Source organism: Trichomycterus rosablanca, chromosome 6 (genome assembly GCF_030014385.1).
Source record: "Trichomycterus rosablanca isolate fTriRos1 chromosome 6, fTriRos1.hap1, whole genome shotgun sequence".
NCBI classification, from domain to species: Eukaryota; Metazoa; Chordata; class Actinopteri; order Siluriformes; family Trichomycteridae; genus Trichomycterus; species Trichomycterus rosablanca.
The window spans coordinates 20,480,518-20,502,905 of record NC_085993.1 but is presented as its reverse complement, the minus strand read 5'-3'; the positions used below and the strand labels follow the sequence as shown (position 1 = coordinate 20,502,905).

The window sequence follows — 22,388 nt, the reverse complement described above, 5'->3', positions numbered from 1 at the left end:
GAGGAAACTGGAGCTCCCGGAGGAAACCCACACGGACACAGGGAGAACATGCAAACTCCACTTAGAAAGGACCCAGACCGCTCCACCTAGGAATCGAACCCAGGACCTTCTTGCTGTGAGGCAACAGTGCTACCCGCCAAGCCGCCTGAATTTAGAATATAAAGTTATTATGTGATGTCTTTTTCTTCCACTTTAGCTCATCCAATTTCTACCCGTCAATCATCCTCTCACTAATGCTGGTCCCTGCTCCTGATTGGGGAGGACGAAGCTGCTCCACGCCCCCTCCAGCACTCTATTACACACTCCTACCACTTGGTCCACCTTGTAGATGTAAAGTCAGAGACGATCTCTCATCTATTGCTGCTGTTTGAGTTGGTCATCTTCTAGACCTTCATCAGTGGTCACAGGATGCTGCCCATGGGGCGCTGTTGGCTAGGTATTTTTAAGGTTGGTGGACTATTCTCAGTCCAGCAGTGACAGTGATGTGTTTAAAAACTTCAGCAATGCTGTTGTGTCTTATCCACTCATACCAGCACAACACACACTAACACACCACCACCACCACGTCAGTGTCACTGCAGTGCTGAGAATGACCCACAACCCAAATAATACCTGCTCTGTAGTGGAGAGTCCTGACCATTGAAGAACAGGGTGAAAGGGGGCTAAAAAAGTATATAGAGAAACAGATGGACTACAATCAGTAATTGTAGAACTACAAAGTGCTTCTATATGGTAAGTGGAGCTGATAAAATGGACAGTGAGTGTAGAAACAAGGAGGTGGTTTTAATGTTATGGCTGATCAGTATATATATATATATATATATATATATATATATATATATATATATATATATATATATATATATATATACAGTGTATCACAAAAGTGAGTACACCCCTCACATTTCTGCAGATATTTAAGTATATCTTTTCATGGGACAACACTGACAAAATGACACTTTGACACAATGAAAAGTAGTCTGTGTGCAGCTTATATAACAGTGTAAATTTATTCTTTCCTCAAAATAACTCAATATACAGCCATTAATGTCTAAACCACCAGCAACAAAAGTGAGTACACCCCTAAGAGACTACACCCCTAAATGTCCAAATTGAGCACTGCTTGTCATTTTCCCTCCAAAATGTCATGTGATTTGTTAGTGTTACTAGGTCTCAGGTGTGCATAGGGAGCAGGTGTGTTCAATTTAGTAATACAGCTCTCACACTCTCTCATACTGGTCACTGAAAGTTCCAACATGGCACCTCATGGCAAAGAACTCTCTGAGGATCTTAAAAGACGAATTGTTGCGCTACATGAAGATGGCCAAGGCTACAAGAAGATTGCCAACACCCTGAAACTGAGCTGCAGCACAGTGGCCAAGATCATCCAGCATTTTAAAAGAGCAGGGTCCACTCAGAACAGTTGGTCGTCCAGAGAAGCTGAGTGCACGTGCTCAGCGTCACATCCAACTGCTGTCTTTGAAAGATAGGCGCAGGAGTGCTGTCAGCATTGCTGCAGAGATTGAAAAGGTGGGGGGTCAGCCTGTCAGTGCTCAGACCATACGCCGCACACTACATCAAATTGGTCTGCATGGCTGTCACCCCAGAAGGAAGCCTCTTCTGAAGTCTCTACACAAGAAAGCCTGCAAACAGTTTGCTGAAGACATGTCAACAAAGGACATGGATTACTGGAACCATGTCCTATGGTCTGATGAGACCAAGATTAATTTGTTTGGTTCAAATGGTCTCAAGCATGTGTGGCGGCAATCAGGTGAGGAGTACAAAGATAAGTGTGTCATGCCTACCGTCAAGCATGGTGGTGGGAATGCCATGGTCTGGGGCTGCATGAGTGCAGCAGGTGTTGGGAAGTTACATTTAATTGAGGGACACATGAACTCCAATATGTACTGTGAAATACTGAAGCAGAGCATGATCCCCTCCCTCCGGAAACTGGGTCGCAGGGCAGTGTTCCAGCATGATAATGACCCCAAACACACCTCTAAGACGACCACTGCTTTATTGAAGAGGCTGAGGGTAAAGGTGATGGACTGGCCAAGCATGTCTCCAGACCTAAACCCAATAGAACATCTTTGGGGCATCCTCAAGCGGAAGGTGGAGGAGCGCAAAGTCTCGAATATCCGCCAGCTCCGTGATGTCGTCATGGAGGAGTGGAAAAGCATTCCAGTGGCAACCTGTGAAGCTCTGGTAAACTCCATGCCCAGGAGAGTTAAGGCAGTTCTGGAAAATAATGGTGGCCACACAAAATATTGACACTTCAGGAACTTTCACTAAGGGGTGTACTCACTTTTGTTGCCGGTGGTTTAGACATTAATGGCTGTATATTGAGTTATCTTGAGGGAAGAATAAATTTACACTGTTATATAAGCTGCACACAGACTACTTTTCATTGTGTCAAAGTGTCATTTTGTCAGTGTTGTCCCATGAAAAGATATACTTAAATATCTGCAGAAATGTGAGGGGTGTACTCACTTTTGTGATACACTGTATATATATTCCTTTTTTATTTTTTTTATTTTTTTTATTTTTTTAAATTGTAATTTTCTTCACACATAACTCCATAACCACAGTAACTGGTGCAATCCAATGCACTTCACTTGACTTCACTTGACTGCTTTTAATGTTTGTTCTTCATACCACAGTGAAGGGTTTTTGTTTTCATTAATGCTTTTGGTTTCCTTGTATTGAGTGTGGACCAACTTTTCTGTAAAGTTCTTATATTTAAATGTTTATGTTAAATAGAAAACCATTACCCCTATCCTCCACAGACCAATAAATGAAGTTAACCCCTAATATTTTGATAGCCATAAATAAATGGCAGTTATAAAGCCACTCTGGGTGGAAGAACTGGCATTTCTCGCTTAGGTAGCAGTCTCAGACCGCTCCACCTAGGAATCGAACCTTCTTGCTGTGAGGCAACAGTGCTACCCACCAAGCCGCCTGAATTCAGAATATAAAGTTATTATGTGATGTCTTTTTCTTCCACTTTAGCTCATTTAATTTCTACCCGTCAATCATCCTCTCACCAATGCTGGTCCCTGCTCCTGATTGGGGAGGACGAAGCTGCTCCACGCCCCCTCCAGCACGTGCACAGCAATCGAACATCTTATCACCTACACTTGACGTGCGGTACAGCGCTGTGCACGGAGGGCCACACCCTGTACTGCACTCCTTCCCCATCTCCGTGCAGGCGCCACCAACCAGCCAGCAAAGGTCGTAATCACACTAGTCTGAGAGAGTGCCCCCATCCGGCTTAGTCCCGCCCCTTATCTGAACAACAGGCCAATCGTTGTTCATGTAGCCACTCAGCCGGCAAGGCAGAGCCGGGATTCGATACGATGTATTCGAGATCTCAGCTCCGGTGAACAGCGTGTGCTTTACTGCTGTGCCACCTGAGTGGCCATTATGTGAAGTTTAAATTGAGAGGGTCATAGGAGTTCTTGTTTAAATGAGTAATTCATTGTGGCAGTAATATTGCACATTTATCAAGTTTGGTGTACCTATAAAGAGAAGTATAAGTCTTTCCCTTTTCTGTTTTTCTTAACACAGACACTTTGTCTGCTGCCTGTTGATTGGCTCTCGCCGATACAAGGGTGCATTTTCATTTAAGACAGCTTGAGCATGAAGCTGGAATAGATGACACGCTTGACGCTACGTGCGTAGCATGGCAGATTCCATTCAACACTTACAGGGTCTGACAGAGACGAGGGGGAATCGGATGACAATAACCCAGCGGTGCATCCGCTTGTCTGAGAGAAAAGGAGGGCACAATTTGAGGCTAGAGCTGTACAGCCAGGCTAATGAAGCTGATGATTCACACTTTACACCCCCCACAGAGTGGCCCTTGTCTCTGCCATCAGGGGGTCTCTCAGGAGCATCGTCGGTGCTTGCCCTGCACACACTCGCTGTAGTGAATCAACATGTGATTGCTGGGCTACTGGAAAAATAACGACATGAGGGTGCTCAACTTCAGCTCTGGACACCCACTGTGCTGCACTCTCTAACACATTTAATTTAATTCAGCAGCTAATTGTTTACTCTCGCCAGCAGATGATCCAGGTGTTAAAGCACTTTATATTTATCAGTATCATTAAGATATGAAGACGTACGCATTTTTATTAACGCATATTTTAATAAACTAGCTATGTGTACAAAGGAAACACCTGACATATTAAGTAAGGAAATACTATACAAAGTAGGTGCAGATGCCATGTAGTGTAGTGCATTTTTTCTGAAATGGATTAAAGCCACTGGTTCCATTACACATCTAATCATCTAATTAATTAGCACCTTTTTATTCTGATGGGAATAGCCTCTTTCAGTGCATCAGTATTCATATCCACTGGACACAAGAGGTTTCTGAATGGCTTAATGAGTATAAAAATACCAATCATGTGAGGTGGATTTTGTATTCAACAGGTCCTGATCCAGTTAAACACTTTTGTAAGATTTTGGATGGTGACACGACTGCACAGCTGATAGAATGGGAACTGCACATCAACATGGGTCTGGGGTAATTTGTTTAATCCTTACTTTCAGTCACATTCTGTGATTTTTATATATTTTTTTTGTGTCTGTATTAGATTCTTCTTTTTTCTTACTACTGTTTTCTACCACCATCCACCATACTACCACCATACTAAACCATGCAATAAATTTCTAGGTGTGCTCCTAGGTGGTGTTCCATGCTCTCAGCAAGGGTTCATTGAAGCTTTAACTTTAACTTTTACTTTTTTTTAATTTAATATGGCTGATGGACACCTGACCATGAGCTTGTTGAACACCCCATTTTCAAACCATGAGCATTAACATGTACTACTTCCTCTCCACTCATTCAAAAAGGCCTAACATAAGATTTTGGAGTTTGTCTGTGAGAACTTGCCCATTCACAATTTATCTATCTATCTACTGTATCTATCTATCTAAATTAATACACTTGAAAAAAAATGTGAAGGCTTTGCTCACATCTGACATTACAATTCATCCTAAAGGTGTTCAATAGGATTGAGGTCAGTGCTCTATTTAACCACTAAAATTCCTTTAAATCAAACTTAAACCATGACCTTATAAACCTTGCTTTGTGCACAGCAAAAAAGTTAGCTGGAACAGATAATGCCTGTTTCGTTGCCAGTAATCATCATTTAATACACTTAATAGAAACATTCTTCTGACCATATAGTGAACTATTAGACAGTGGTTGACTTACTGCCTGCTATGACCCTGTTTAATGTGTGTAGAACTACCAGTAAAACAGGTCAGCTAATTATGTAATTTAACATCACTAAAAGCTTACTGTGTCATCAAGTTTGTTTTTGAGAAGTTATGCTGCTGTAAGTACAACCCAAATGCCACTCCTTACTCTAGTATTTAGATCTTCCTACAGACCTTGAAAAGCTAGATCAGGTACATTTATTGAGAACAGCTTTCTATAGGGGTTGCGTAATGAGCAATTTGATTGTAATGAAATCTACACTGTAATGAATCACATCATGAAAATACCTGAGGATTAGGGAGGATTCCAATATAAAGGAGTGCAGACAGCAAGTATCCTGTCGTCTTATCATACTGTGTCATGTAAAAAAGCTGTGCAGGTCCATTTGATCTCGATTTTGGTTCAAAATGAATGGAGAAACATATTACAGAATCTCAGAATGAGTAGTGATCAACTGAGCGAAATACTTAGCAACAAATACTGCTTAACAGGGTGGTGTTTTAATGGTAACAATGACTAAATGACATTTTCATTTAGATCTGTCAAAAAGTCACCAGTAAATACCATTAAAATAGTAACAAAGCTAAATAAAGCTTGTATACTATGACATTTGGTATGATTTGCATGATGTGCATCATATTGCAAAGAGAGCAAGTAGTAAGGTTGCTGTGCATCCTGATCAGTGTCACAGTCATAGGGTCATGGGTCCTTTCTGTGTGGAGTTTGCATGTTCTCCCCATGTCTGCGTGGGTTTCCTCCGGGAGCTCCGGTTTCCTGGAGATCCAAAAATTGTCCATGACTGTTTGACATTAAACTTGTGAACTGATGAATCTTGTGTAACAAGTAACTACCATTTCTGTCATAAATGTAACCAAAAGTGTGTAAAACATGACGTTAAAATCCTAATAAATAAATCAGAGCATTTAGTTTGTCATGCGTGTTTTATTTCATCCTGCATTTCTCATGACAAGCCTTTACAATACAGAAATGTGTTTGCTGTATAAGCATTCTTGTCTGGTTAAATACTGCTAGACAGTTTATTAGCCACTGGGAAATCTAGTGGTTTGCAGTGACTTCCTCTCCTGTAAGTGATGAGTAATTGTCACTGATGATAAAACTACTTTTCATAATGTTTTTGTGAATAATGAACTGTTTTCAGTGTAAATGTTGTTCCTGCTGATTTCAGGTCGTCTTGCAACTGTTTTTAAGTGACTTGGCTTTTCTCTTACCTTTCTAATTAATAGTTGAGAAGCACATTGTAAACTATTGTTAAGGGACGATAATCTCAGGAAACCAGATGTAGTTCTCACAATAACATTTGTATCATAGCATTATTATGTACAACCTAACCTGCTTTTACTTTTTCACCCATTGTATAGTAATTTCAGCAGAATTGAACTTGATATTGCTACTTCGGTCCCAGCTTAGAGACTCGTGAAGCATGTTTTAGTGAGTTGAAGATGGACTTAGACTAAGTTTATAACTTTTTGTTCAATTTTTAGTCTTGTTTTATATCAACAACATCCAGAATCGCTGCTGACTCATTTAAGGTTGACGCAAAGTGGTCAGTCAGTCGCATGTCCTATGGTCAAAAGAGTCCACTTTTCATAATGTTTTTGTGAATAATGGACATGTTTTAGGTAGGGTTCAGCAGGTGGTTGTTTTCAGTGTAACTGTTGTTCCTGCTGATTTCAGGTTGTCTTGCAACTCATTTTAAGCACCTGGCTTCTCTCTTACCTTCCTAATTAATAGTTGAGAAGCACATTGTAAACTATTGTTGAGGGACGATATTTGGTCCCATTAACATATTTTATTAGGAAACCAGATGTAGTTCGCACAATAACATTTGTATCTTAGCATTATTATGTAGAACCTAATCAGCTTTTACTTTTTCACCCATTGTACTGTAATTTTAGCAGAATTGAACTTGATATTGCTACTTCGGTCCCAGCTTTGAGACTTCTGAAGCATGTTTTAGTGAGTTATTACTTTGGTCCCAGCTTTACGACTTTTAAAGTATCCTTTAGTGAGTTTAAGATGGACTTGGGGTAAGTTTATAAGTTTAGTTCAATCTTTTGTCTGGTTTTAATACATTTACGCTGTTTAATGAAACAGAAGTGTACCGAGTCGGGATCTGTTTGCGATCTCCTACCGAGGCTTTAAAGCCAGCCCGGCGCTGATTGGTCAGAGCGGGGTCACGTGGTACGCACTGGCTAAGCCTCGCGCCCGTCAGTGAAGGCGAGTCCGCTTGTGTGCGCCTGCAGCGCTCCGAGCTCAGGATTCTCCTCAGTCTTTTATCGTTAATTACACAAACCTTTAAGCTCGCTTTTCTTTTTCTCAAGCGTTTTCCCCAACATGGGCGACAAAAAGAGCCCGACCAGGTAAGAAAATGACGACGCGTGAACGTTCGGTTTGTTCGGCTGGCTCTGAGTGCCGTTTCGGGCTCGCTATTCGGATGCTTTTTTCCTTGAGGAGTGTTAGTGCTTTTTCGGTTGGTGTGTTAGAGCGAGTAGAGTGAGTAGCAGCTATGGCGGCTTCTCTTCTCTCCTCTACTCGCTAGTTCCTTCCAGACAAAGAGATTTAACATTACAGCGCGATACACCGGGCCTCGTCGACAAAATGTATTCATTACCTGGTTCACTTCTAATTTCATGTTCAAATTGAATATTTTTGACATTTAGTTGAAGACTTGGTATCGTTGGCTAGCTCGGTCACTGGCTAACGCTAACTAGCTGGCGAGCCTCGGTTACAGTCGGACGGGTTGAATGTTACCGAGTGGTAGCTCACCGACAAACCTGCGCTAGTTAGCAAGCTAGTTAGCGTCTCTATAGTACTATTTTAAACAGTCTTGAGTTCGACATTAGTCGTGTCTGTCACTTTTCATTACTGTCAGACTTGCTTATTTCTGTCATGGTGCATTCGAAAAGCTGGATTGCAGAAATCGCAAGCTTACGTTATTTGTCAAGACACAAATTCACCTTTTAATGTTTTGTCTTTTTTTATCCCCCCAAGGCCGAAAAGACAAGGCAAACCTCTAGCGGACGACGGTTTTTGGGACTGTAGCGTGTGCACGTTCAGGAACAGCGCGGAAGCGTTTAAATGCAGCATCTGCGATGTACGGAAGGGCACATCCACAAGGTAGGGCATTTCAATCACTTGGTATTTCTAATGCAACACTGCTGCTGTTGCGCGTCTGCTCTTGCAACCTGTCATGAAGCTTTGCGTTACGAAATGAAGCATGACTGTTTATGCACCTTGTGGCTTTTTGTCACGGCGTGGTTAGTGTAGTGTGCAAGTGAACTTGTCTGGGAAAAAGATGAACTTCATTAAAGTTGCCCATCAGATACCAAAATTGGCATTAAGTACCCATAATGGGGGAACATATTTCCTTATTGAATAAAACAGCAAAAAAATCATGATCTAATTCAAGCTCACTGAATCATTATTTTATGGCTGACTTTAATCAGATTTTAATGAGCTTATCAATGACAACTTTTACAACTTCTAAATATTCTGCATTGAACTGCTAATAAGTTAATTTGATGTTGCTTGATTAATTCAGTGTGTTTTCTAAAGTTACCATCATTTGACAGCTGTAGTAACAACACACATTAATGGGTGTTGTGGAAATCGAAACATCCTGGGCAAAACAACCTGCTGAAATTTAATAGCATCAAGTTTTGTTGTGACAGGCTGCAGTGCTTCAGTTTTGATGCCCTGTTTTCCTATTGTAGTTTAATTGTCTAAATCCCCTTAATAGTGAGTTGGTTACACAGGAAAATCAAAAAATATTTGCATTGTGTTCAGGCATGCGTTATGTTTTTTGGTTGCTTTTTTGGTCTGGAGCATTTAGTTCGTCATGTGTGTTTCATTTCATTCTGCATTTAGCTTGTTTCTTATAACAAGCCTTTACAGTACAGAGATGTGTTTGCTGTATAAGTATTCTTGTCTAGTTGAATACTGCTAGACAGTTTATTAGCCCTTGGGAAATCTAGTGGTTTGCAGTGACTTCCTCTCCTGTAAGTGATGAGTAATTGTCACTGATGATAAAACTACTTTTCTAGGGAACCCCTGTGTGAGATTTGACTGTGTTTGTTGTAAATGACATGGATAATTGATCAGATATTTTCTAGTATTTGCAGTAAAAAAATTCTTATTAACATAGGTCGACCACACACTTTGTAGTTTTAATTAACTTGGGTTGGTTTCGTTTTATGTTTAGTTATGAAGACGGAAAAGTAATTGCTCTTAGTCGTAGTTGTTTCACACTATGTGGTTGTTTTTCATGAAAGTCATTTAAACTTGTTATTCTTATAAACCGATCATTCAGTATCTGTAAGCCGTGTTTATGAACCGTGTATGTAAAGCCACCAACATTTCTCATCAGCTGACTGATGTGGTGTCTACTGCTATGAGTAATGTGTGACCTAGCTCAGGAATCCCCGTGGTCTAACCTTTTCATCGGTGGTTTTACTCTCTGTGCAGTACTGACATTTGAGGAAAGAGTTTGTTTGTGTGTGTCTCTCTTGAGGGGGGAAAAAGATGTCCAACAACGCAAGTGTCTGCCGATGATTTATTTCTTCTGGTGTTGATGAAATATAACGAAACAGTGGTTTGCAGAAAGCAAATGAGTGGGATTTATTGTAACGACAGAAAGAAATGCTACATCATTACATGTGTCAGAATTTCAGAACTTTAACAACATCCTACCAACCTTTTATTTTCTGACAGCTGCTGAACCCCTGTCAATTTGGCAAATAAATATGCTGTTTCACAGAGAAAAGCCTGGCAAAGCTCTGTTTTTATTTTAGCCGTTAACCTTTGATAGATGCAATTGTTTGCCGATGTAAGAAGTCTAGCTTGCCTTTTAATGAGCACTAATTAGCCACCTTGTGCTTGTTTTGATTATTCCAGTAGCGCATCGTGGAGAGAGGCTTGCTTTCAGTGAAATGACATGCACTTACATGTGTTAGTGGTTTATCTTCTCCTCTTCTCACCTTTTATCTAGGTTTTCCCTACTGAATAGGCTTTTGTGTTCAGATAACACATTTCATTTGCCAATTATTTCACCTTTTGATGATGTTTTGAGTTCAAAGAGCGCAGCTAACCTTTCCAGAAAGAGAATGCATTATTTGGTGCATCTCTTGGTGATGGCGATTATAGGTCTGAATCTTTAATTGTAGCACAAATGCTTTGATGTTTTTTTACTGTACATTTATTTCATTGAGTTTGATTAAAAAAAAATTTTAAGTATTGCCAGAGTATTGTCTAAAGTTGATTATAGGAATCTTAAGAAACTGTCCTCAATTAACTTTTCTTTTTTTATAGAAAAAATATTATTAACATCTCTTAAATGTATGAATTTCACTTTGACTAAAGGCTCTGTAAAGTCAGTGGGATTTTTCACATGGTGATAATGTACCATGTCAGTGGGAACAGACTAAAAACTTTGCCTGAGGTGTTGTCTACAGTGTCCTCTGCCTTTCAAAGACTGCTGTGCTGGGTAGACTGTCGCCTTGTGTAAATGTTATCCAAGGTTATTCAGGGTCACACAGGTCAGACATCCTGCTGCATCTCTGTGGACAAAAGCAAAACACACTGACATCTTCTGAAATAGCATTAAGGCATTTAATGTTATGCTGTGAACGTTGTGCGTCGTGTAATTCAAATCTGTATGTGCAAATCTGTCTGAAACAGTAGAGCTTATTAAGCATTAAGAGAGGAGACCTTCGGCATTGGGCAACCTACAAACAAAATTCAAACTTTAATTTGAATGTTTTGCGGATGCTGACACCCTCTGCACTATATTCAGCGGAGCCCAAAATTCTTCTTCTAGTATTGCTGTGGATCATCTGTAAAAAGTGCTGCAGAATGTGACACCTTGTTTTTGTATTAGCTTTCATGCTGAATGTTTCTCAACGTGTGTATCAGCCTCTTGCAGATTTCAGGAAGTGTCCATTAAGACTTTGTTCGGTTGATTGATTTGTGGGAATGGAGGGGAAGTGCTGGGCAGGCTTTTTGTTACCTTGATCTTCAGTGTGAGTGTACAATACTTCTCCTTCCCCAGCAGTTTTCTGCTGACTGGCTTGCTCCGGTCTGCTCGTTTTTATTTTTTACGTTTATTTTATTCTCAGCTGTGTTTTTTGAAGTATCAAAGTATTGTACCAAAAGCCAGCATACTTCTTCTCTAATGCATTATGGTAAAATTTAAGAGAAATTTTACAGTTGTACAATTTATCTTAAAGCTGTTAAAGTAGAGCTGTAAAAGTTTAGACTTGTAAAGATAAATAATCATTTTAAGTGCAAAGTAATTAGTTAGATTTTTGAAGGTTTTTTGTATTTAGGTCTTTTCTTTTGCAACTCTCAGTGTGCTTTTAAACCTGTTAGTTTGTCTAGTTCAGTTTATTTATTTATTTGTCCAAAGAGTAGCGCTTGGATTTCATATAGCTCTAAAAATACCTGCTGCAATTTTAAATTGAATGGCCTTTTGGTTTACTCTGCATCTGTGTTGAATCAGGGTTGAATAGCCTTTTTAATGCAGTTTGTGTTGTGTTTCTACTTGTCAGCTTTGGTTTGATTAAAACAAACTCTTGTGTGTAAGTGTGAACACTTCCTTTCGAACTCTTGTGCACGCAGAGTAAGCAGACGGAGACAGCTTGACCTGGGCCACTTAGTCCATTTCTAAATGAATTCTGGTGCGATTTATTTTACTTATGAACACAATATGAACCAAAGGCATATAAAAGCAGAGGAATTTCTGGTGCTGTTTTGACACTTTTATCCATTTTACTTACTCTTGCTGTGTTTCCAGTTGGTTAAATTACCACCGGGTATACACAACTCTGATATGGGGGTTGTTCTAAGAACTGGCGTGCATGTAGCATTTTTTCACATAATTCTTTTTTATCCGTTATTTTAATTTGATTGTAAATTTGTGAGTATGAATGCTAAGCAAACCAGGACTAAATTACAAGTATAAGCACAACTACAATTCAGCAAGTTTGGATAGTAAACAGACCACCTTTACAATTGGTTGTTTTTTGTTTGTATTTGATCGATATTCCTGCTTTCAAAAAACAGATTTTAGAGATGGGGGGTAAGTGCACCAGTGTTTAATTCAAATGAAGTAAAATCCACACATTATGAATGTGGCAAAATGCAGTAACTGTTTAAACCAGCTGGCTTTCTTTTAGCCTCCTTCTCAAGCTGTTATGCACATTTTCCAAGTGGGTCATTTGAATACTATCAGGCTTTTAAGAGTGAGATGTGGCATTCATCAGTGTGCAGTCAAACATAAGTCAGATATTGCAGTTTGTAGGGGACTTGTCTGCTCAGAGGCTCAGAGAAGCAAGCCAGCCAGATGGAATGTCAAGTGTTTAATAGTGCATACATTTAATTTGGTCTGCTCAGTTGAAGTAAAGGATTTGTTTATATTTTAATGTGAAATTAAAACTTTTAAGTGCTTTATTTATGATAGAGTAGGCTAATGCTGTGTTTAAACACTACCTGCTCATGCAAGCAGTAAGGAATCAGGCACTGATGTGTGTGTGTGTGTGTGTGTGTGTGTGTGTGTGTGTGTGTGTTAAATGATTTTCTAACTGTCGATTGAACGCAAATTGTGAAGGATAATAGAATGAAATAACCTGTTTCCTCTGTGGCACTTGGTTTTTGTTAGCCTTTTTTCTTTATCATTTGGCATGATCTAATCTGGGCTGCTGCGTGTTAATTGGGGATTAAACTTGTTAATGAGATTTAAAGAAGATTTGAGCAAGGCATTACAATAGCTATAGCAGATCTACATAATGAGGAGATTTACGTTTTTTTAAAAACTTAATCTTTAAATGATGTTCTAGTGCAATATGAAAGTTTAATATAGAATTTTAACATCTATGTTTAGAAGCAAATGCTTCTAAATGTTTAAGATTCTTGTTTTTTTTTTTTATGAAAAGCCTCCCACTTGTGCTGTAACAATTGAAAAATAAACTTGCAATAAGAATGACTTATTAGGTGCTTATTGTCAATTTTTTATAATTTCTTTAGCTTTAACTTTATTTTAACATTTATTTTAAAATTAATTTTTATTACAAATGTTACATACATACATGCATATGCCTGGAACAATAAAACAATATCCTCAGTTAGTATAACACTAAACGAGTTCTTAAATTTCTTAGTTTTTTAAGAGTGAATACGCAAATATAAGACAGACCCTGGTGAAATATATAAAACAGTAAATAAATATCACGACAATGTGCGAACAGTATAAGCATTAGCCTCTGCACATACAGTGTATCACAAAAGTAAGTACACCCCTCACATTTCTGCAAATATTTCATTATATCTTTTCATGGGACAACACTATAGACATGAAACTTGGATATAACTTAGAGTAGTCAGTGTACAGCTTGTATAGCAGTGTAGATTTACTGTCTTCTGAAAATAACTCAACACACAGCCATTAATGTATAAATAGCTGGCAACATAAGTAAGTACACCCCACAGTGAACATGTCCAAATTGTGCCCAAATGTGTCGTTGTCCCTCCCTGGTGTCATGTGTCAAGGTCCCAGGTGTAAATGGGGAGCAGGGCTGTTAAATTTGGTGTTTTGGGTACAATTCTCTCATACTGGCCACTGGATATTCAACATGGCACCTCATGGCAAAGAACTCTCTGAGGATGTGAGAAATAGAATTGTTGCTCTCCACAAAGATGGCCTGGGCTATAAGAAGATTGCTAACACCCTGAAACTGAGCTACAGCACGGTGGCCAAGGTCATACAGCGGTTTTCCAGGACAGGTTCCACTCGGAACAGGCTTCGCCAGGGTCGACCAAAGAAGTTGAGTCCACGTGTTCGGCGTCATATCCAGAGGTTGGCTTTAAAAAATAGACACATGAGTGCTGCCAGCATTGCTGCAGAGGTTGAAGACGTGGGAGGTCAGCCTGTCAGTGCTCAGACCATACGCCGCACACTGCATCAACTCAGTCTGCATGGTCGTCATCCCAGAAGGAAGCTGACGCACAAGAAAGCCCGCAAACAGTTTGCTGAAGACAAGCAGTCCAAGAACATGGATTACTGGAATGCCCTGTGGTCTGACGAGACCAAGATAAACTTGTTTGGCTCAGATGGTGTCCAGCTTGTGTGGCGGCGCCCTGGTGAGAAGTACCAAGACAACTGTATCTTGCCTACAGTCAAGCATGGTGGTGGTAGCATCATGGTCTTGGGCTGCATGAGTGTTGCTGGCACTGGGGAGCTGCAGTTCATTGAGGGAAACATGAATTCCAACATGTACTGTGACATTCTGAAACAGAGCATGATCCCCTCCCTTCGAAAACTGGGCCTCATGGCAGTTTTCCAACAGGATAACGACCCCAAACACAACCTCCAAGATGACAACTGCCTTGCTGAGGAAGCTGAAGGTAAAGGTGATGGACTAAACCCAATTGAGCACCTGTGGCGCATCCTCAAGTGGAAGGTGGAGGAGTTCAAGGTGTCTAACATCCACCAGCTCCGTGATGTCATCATGGAGGAGTGGAAGAGGATTCCAGTAGCAACCTGTGCAGCTCTGGTGAACTCCATGCCCAGGAGGGTTAAGGCAGTGCTGGATAATAATGGTGGTCACACAAAATATTGACACTTTGGGCACAATTTGGACATGTTCACTGTGGGGTGTACTCACTTATGTAGCCAGCCATTTAGACATTAATGGCTGTGTGTTGAGTTATTTTCAGAAGACAGTAAATCTACACTGCTATACAAGTTGTACACTGACTACTCTAAGTTATATCCAAGTTTTATTTCTATAGTGTTGTCCCATGAAAAGAGATAATGAAATATTTGCAGAAATGTGAGGGGTGTACTCACTTTTGTGATACACTGTACGTATGTACATGACAAATATTGAATGCCAGCATCAGCCTAAAACTAGTAGTGTGGAATTGAAATTTAATAGAAATTGAATATTCCTAAGAAGTTGAGTTTAGTCTTGGGTCTTTAGTTTGGGTCATTCAAGCAATTTGGAGCACAGTAACTGTGCCAGTCAGTACAGGTGGAAGTTGTGAGTGGGTTGTTAATCAGCTGAACTCGAGAGCAGCGAAGGGAGTAATTGTTAAGGGTGGGGGAAGGGTTAGGAACCACAGCAAACAAGTTAGCGCCACAACGCACTCTGTAGCCCATCTTGTGAATCGGAGCACTGAGAGTGAACCACATGACAAGGCACTAGGGAGAAGGAAAGAGAAGGAAAGAGTAGAGGGACAGGGAGAAACAGTGAGAAGGAGCGGAGCGAATGAGTGAGTCGGACCATGCTGTGAGAATGGAGGGAGCAGCAGTTTGATGGACGGCGGTGCAGGGATGTGCTCACTCAGCCGAGAGGCTCCCAGAGGGAAGGCAGAATGGAGCACATCATTACACAGCGTAGGGAAGTGCTGGGCTTGCCCCCCTTCTTGCCCCGCCCCCTCTCTTACACTCTCTCTCTCTCTCTGTTGCTCACTCACTTCTACGCCCCCTCGCACCACTGCCGCAGCACTTCAGTCATTCTGTAGAACAGGGGTGAGAGGGTGTTTATCTGAGCTGTGCGCCGATAAAACCACAACAGGCACCAACATGCTGTGATCAAGGTTAAATCATGTAAGTAATACTGCACACAAACAATAGTTGTTCCTGTCAAAGAGACTATAAAAGTTGCCTTGAAGGCAAAATAATTATAATTTATGTGTAGTACAGTGGTGAGGTCCCAGTTTTTTACAATAGACTCTTTTACAAAGTTTTTTTTTTTAGAATTGCTTGTTTTGTTTACAGATCAGAAAACAAACCTGTTGGTGTTGAATTTGTCTTTAATTTCTATAGACAGTAACCTGATGAAACACTTATCAAGAGCTGTCCAAGATACTGTTTTACAAAGCCCAGAATTTTTCCTGATGCTTGCAACTAAAGCCATGTACACACTACACAACTTTTACAGTGGTCAGATCGCTATACTGTACACTACACAACTTGCTGTCTACTAACTAAGAATCTTTAAGTTGTTGTGGTTTGCACACTACATGACTGATTAGCGATAGGGGGTCACACATTAAACGATCTTTCACCAAAAAATCACTGACTAGTCTGTCTGGTTTCCAAACTACGTTTTGTCACGAAGACACTAGAGAAGTGACAAGGGGAATGACATGATACCATGTATGAGACAGGGTTTTTTCCTTTCAGTTAAAATATATGATCAAAAACAGAGCAATCTAAGTTGCTTACATTTACATTTGTGGCATTTAGCAGACACTTTTATCCAAAACAAATACAAATTAAGCAATTGATGGTTAAGGACCTTGCTCAGGGGCCCAACAGTGGCAACTCGGCGATTGTGGGACTTGAACCGGCAACCTTAAGATTACTGGTCCAGTACTTTAAACTCTTAGCTACCGCTGCCCTTGCTTACGCAATAAAAATTTCGATATAATGATTTGGCATGGACGATAGGGCTACAAATACTATAATGCTTGTGTGTACACCAGTGTATTCTTCCAGTCATAACCTGGTTGCAACACTTTTTACACTTCAGGATTTGCACTCACCAAAAGGCCCAGATATTTAGCATGCTAGATATTTTTCGGGTTTGAACATTGCCTTTGAGAAGCGCATTTTACAATAGACATAGTCGCACAGGGGTTTTTGGTTCTGGGATCTGCAAAGTTGCTTTGAGACAATGTCTATTGTAAAAACTCTACATATAAATTTGACATCTTAGACCAGAAATATGTTTTTCAGAGCTGAAATGGGATGAAAAACCTACAAATTACATTTTTCTTATTTAAGTACACTTGGTCACAGACAGTGTACATGCATTCTAATCTGGTTAAGATAAGGTTCTGGCAGTGATCTGATTTGTTGACAGCATTCTTATGATTATCTTACTCTGATTGAGGTCATAATTGGATATATGGGTAATCTGAATACGATGACCTGATTTCTGACCAGTAATAAATGTGGGTGGCTCATGTGTTATATAGTATTCTGATGTATTTTTTTTTATAGTCAGTCTGTGAGAAAACGCCTTCGGCCAGGCTGCATTCCGAGGAAGTTCTTGGGTTCCTAGAAAGTGTGTATTAAAAAGTAAACAAAGTAATAATAATAATGTTCATCAGTTCATTTTAGCTATTGTTAGTTAAATGGTTTAAATATACTGTATAATAAAATCTAAGTGGTTAATTTAAAAGTAATAGTTATCACATTTCTATTAAAATGTGTAATAGATCAACAGTTTCAGTATGTGCACAATTTGTGACTAAATACAGGAGCACCCGAAAGCATGAAAAAACACCATACTCATACAAATAGCCATTAATACCCATAAATCAGTAAGAATGCAAATCAAAACCACATGTTGGTTGTTTTTGTAAATTAACTGGACAGAGCTAGATTTTCACTTGACTGTTAAGTATACAGCTTCACTACAGGTCTTAATGCTAAGAAATCAAATTACTGACCATCTCATTTAACCTCAGAGGTTTCATATAACTACATAACTAAAGTGCATGTAAATCCAGAAATTGTATTATTGTCATAACCTTATTTCATAAAGTAATTTGATTGTGTCCACTAGTGCATAATTTGCAGGCACACAAATGTAAAGAGATAGTACAGTTGTGTTAAGATGCAAATATGTCAGCAGATAAATGTAGCTACTAAGGATATGTTTTTGCTAGAGATAACTGCACTAAAAAGCAGAAGTTAGATATAAGATTGTTAAAGTCAATTTTAGATACACGTATTGCATGTTGTTTTATGAATCACTGCTCGTTGTAAGCTATACCTATTTTTGGTGGAAATTTGTTCTTCGTGAAATTACATCATTCATACATTCACACCTCAGTGTTGTAAGTTCTAAATAATGTTGTCTGGAAGTTTTCTTTTATCAATCAGTTTATTTTAATGTTTCATTTATAAAATCAAAATACAGAAAAATAGTGGGTAGTACAAACGACGGACATTTAATAAGGTTAATACAGCATTCCCTTCCCAAACACCTTCCTGGTTAAGTGCAGTATTTGAAAAATTTCACAACTGGTGTACTTGTGCTAAGCTTTTAATCCATGTGTCACCAGTAAGAGGATTAGCACTGTTGTCTTATTACATGCTGACATCTATTTGTTTTTCCTGATAATACTCTTAAAAGCTGAGGCTATTCATTCATTCTTAAAATTCAGACACTTAGGAAATAATCACTGTAAACTATTAGCCCAAAACAGTTTAATATTAAAGTCTTTGTTGTTAATACAGCTGAAGTGGTTGTGCCTTTCATAGAGATTTCAGTGCATGTTAGTACACTGATTCACAACATATGAATCACTAAAGCACGTTTTAGTGACCGCATGATTTTTTTTGTCCCAGACAAGTTAAGCTGCTATGTAGTTTTATCATTACTTTTGCTGTAAAAGAACTGGGATCTCCAAAGAGTACTGTAGACAGGAGTGCAAAGAAATGCAATGTAAGTGACGGCAGCCATAAAGAGAAAGAAGAGTGAAAGGCAGTTGGCCCAGATGACATAGCGGTGGAGGCTTGGAAATGGCAGTGGAGTTTTTAACTAGATTGTTTGAGAAAATCTTGGAATGTGAGAGGATGCCTGAGGAGTAAGGATGAACATAATGGTTCTGATTTTTAATAATTAGGGTGATGTGCAAAGCTGCAGAAACTGCAGAGGCATAAATTAATCAGCCACAGCATGTCGATCTGGGAAAGAGTAGTGGAATCAAGGTAAAAAAAAAAAAAAGGTGAGAATTTGTGAGCAGCAGGGTGGTTTCATGACAGCAAGTGCACGACAGATGAGATATTTGCTTTGAGAATGCTGAAGGAGAAGTACAGGAAAGGTGGAGTTGGGTTATGTGTTTGTAGATCTAGAGAAAGCTTATAATGGGGTGCAGAGAGAGGGGCTGTAGATAGCTCAGCGGTGAAGTTACTAAACTAACAATCAGAAGGTTGCCTGTTCAAGCCTTACCACTACCAAGTTGCCACTGTTGGGACTCTGAGCAAGACCTTTAACCCTAAATTGCTTGAATTGTGACAGATATAATTGTAAGTCACTTTGGATAAAGGTGTCTGCTAAAGTATGCAAATGTAAATATGTATGAGGGCAGTGAGGTGTGCAGTCAGAATGATGTATGGGTTTCAAGTGGAAGTGGGACTGCATCAAGGATCAGCTTTGAGTCCATTTTTGTCCATGGACAGCCTAACAGACGAGGTTAGGCAGGAGTGTCCATGAAATATAATGTTCGTGGATGACACAGTGATTTGTAGCCAGAGTAGAGAGCAGGTTGGTGAGAGCTTGGAGAGATGGAGGTATGCATTAGGTAAAAAGTTAGCAGGAGTCAAATGAAGTACATATGCATGAGTGAAATAGGGGGCACCGGAAAGGTTAAGTTGCAAGAAGTTGAGATGATCAAAGTGGATGATTTTAAATACCTGGGGTCGAGTGTATAAAGTAATGAAGAGTGTGTTAAAGGTAAAAACGACTATGCAGGCTGGATGGTGCAGAGTGACTGGAGTAATTTTGTGATAGAAGGCTATCTGCTAGAGTGAAAGGAAAAAGTTTGCAAGACAGTAGTGAGGCTGCCGATGATGTATGGCTTGGAAGTGGTGGCACTGATAAAAAGATATGAGAGGGAGCTGGATGTCGTGAAGATGAAGATGCTGTGATTTTCGTTGGGAGTAATGAGCTTGGACAGTATTACCAACAAGTTAATTAGAGGTACAGTGCAGGTCAAATGTTATGGAGACAGAGTTAGAGAGGGGAGATTAAGATGGTTTTGGCATGTGCAGAGGAGGGATGAGAGGTATATTGGAAAAATGAGGGTGGTGCCACCAGGCACTAGGAGGAAAGTAAGGCCAAAGAGGAGGTTTATGGATGTGGTGAGGGAGGACATGCATGTGGATGGGGTGACGGAGTAGAATGCTCAGGGCAGGGCAAGATGGAGACGAGTGATTTACTGTGGTGATTCCTAACAGGAGCTGCTAAAAAGAAGACTTTGCAGACCTGGTCTAGACATAAAATATCTTGTGAAATGTTTTGTTGTGTTGCCCAGAGCATGCTAGAATGAATTTTAAACAGGTTCTGTTTTCACTAAATGAAAAAGAGGAAACAAGGGTGCAAGATGCAGATCTGTATGTTTACTGCAGAAAAGAAGAGGAGAATTTGTAGAGAAGTAAAGCATGAGGCATGCCAAAAATGTGACAGCCCTATGCTGATGGACAAGCTAAAAACTGTTTAGCACTGCCACTGCACCTAGCTGTCAGTCCCAAGGAAGGCGTGCAGTGTGTGGCTAAAAGGTCAGCTGGGGAAAAAAAAGCCCTGTCACATGGAGAGATGAAAGTCGGCTTTGTGCCTTGTGAGCCAAAACGCTCACTGTCAACAACGCACAACGTGCTTCATCATGGTTTTTACTCTCTCTGAACTTCTGGCCATCTACAAATATTTTAGTATCCAACTCTAACTTTGAAAACACATTCTTTTCATTAAGAGTTTTGATTTATTTTTGTGATTTGTTAAGCTTACCCATAACCAGCCAGATCTGTCATACCACTGATCATTTCTACATGGAGAACAGATCTTAGAAGGGAGGAAAAGATGTTTAATGTCCTCGTTCCAGTCGAGAGCGGCAGTATTCTGGAACCCAGGTGCTCTCTGTGGGTTTGCACACGCTTTCTCTGCTGTGGTGAACAGCAGCCACTAATCGTTTAGTAGAATGGCTTATGGGAGCTAAATCCCAGAGCTTGTTCTACACACACTAAAAACCAGCAGCTCCATCATCCTCCTCCACTGAGGACTTTATATGCCCATACAAAAGGATTAGGCCTCTGTGCTGAATGTTATGCTGAGGACCATTCATGAATAGTTGTTGCAATGTCAGGAATGTACGTCTTTTGAAGAAAACGTTTTAGCCTTCTAAGCCAAATTGTTATATCTGGGTTTTATTGGTACGTAAACAGAACAATGGTGTGAAAAATCTTTAGCTGCAATGTTGGGAAAGTGAAAAGCACGGTCGGGATTTTTTTCTCTCCTTTAAACATGAAATCCTTATGGTGCAAAGAATAAGTCTGGTCTATAGGACAAGCTACTATTGAGTTCAGATGTTAAGATGGTCAGATGTTATGTATTTTATAAAATCTTGGAAAAATTATTTGAATGATTTTACTACTGTGCTTTGCAAATTTGTGAGCTTATAAAGGATTGCTATAAACGATAAAATATAATTAACTTAAAAAAATTAAGCAGTAGCATTGATCATTGAAATCCCAGGACCGGCATGAAATACATGTTAATTAAAAGCTTATGTAAACTTTTGTAATTCTTATAATGATTGGTAATAGTAATCCTCCTAACATTTTTTTAGATAAGAATCCAAACACCAGGGTCATACTGAAAGAATCAATGAATCCATAGCGGATCATACGTTCGCATATTTGATTTGGCACAGTTTTTACACTGAATTACTTTCCTTATGCAACTGTTACATTTATTTGGACTTTGGACCAGCACTTAGGGTGCACTGATGTGTGTCATGGCTAGGTTTTAACCCCCTGAAGCTTAAGCACTGCTGTTACAGTGTGGCTCTTAGCATTACACCACATAAGCTCACGTCCGACGACACTAATATTGCACATTTCTTAAAGCAGCAGATAATGCAAAAAATCACTTCATGCAAGTGAACACGCTTCTATAATAGGAAGCACTGTAATGAATTTAGGAGCATTACGTTTTGTTACTTTTAGAATGTCACATGGACAGGCGCCCAGGTGGCACAGCGAGATTCTTAAGTCCGCGGTTCGAAACTTGGCATTACCACCGGTCGGCTGGGCACCATCTGGCGGGCATAATTGGCAGTGCATGCAGCAGATACTAATTGGCCACCATATCTGCCAGGGAGGGACGACCGGACTATGTCAGTCAACTTTATTTATATAGCACTTTTTACAATAGACATTGTCTCAAAGCAACTTTACAAAATCCAGGACCAACAGATACAAAAACTATGTGTGGGTGGGATCTTTATACGCTGTGTAAGGACCCTGATTGGCGGAAGAGACACCTGTGCAGAATGCAGGGAGAAGAGGAGGACTGTGCACTTGTGGGAAAGAGGCGTGGGCAGCACTGTGCTCTCCTCAGATGCAATC

The 22,388-nt window shown here is 39.9% G+C and overlaps 1 protein-coding gene across 1 annotated transcript in view; it reads left to right on the top strand.

Moving 5' to 3' along the window:
• The first annotated feature begins 7,520 nt into the window (after positions 1-7,520).
• The window catches only part of rybpb (RING1 and YY1 binding protein b), a 28,947-nt gene continuing 14,079 nt past the window's right edge, over positions 7,521-22,388 (top strand). Inside the window, exons 1-2 of the mRNA XM_062996717.1 lie at positions 7,521-7,611; positions 8,243-8,368. Coding sequence (XP_062852787.1) covers positions 7,586-7,611; positions 8,243-8,368 — 152 coding nt within the window. The 5' untranslated portion in view covers positions 7,521-7,585. The remainder of the gene's footprint in view (positions 7,612-8,242; positions 8,369-22,388) is intronic.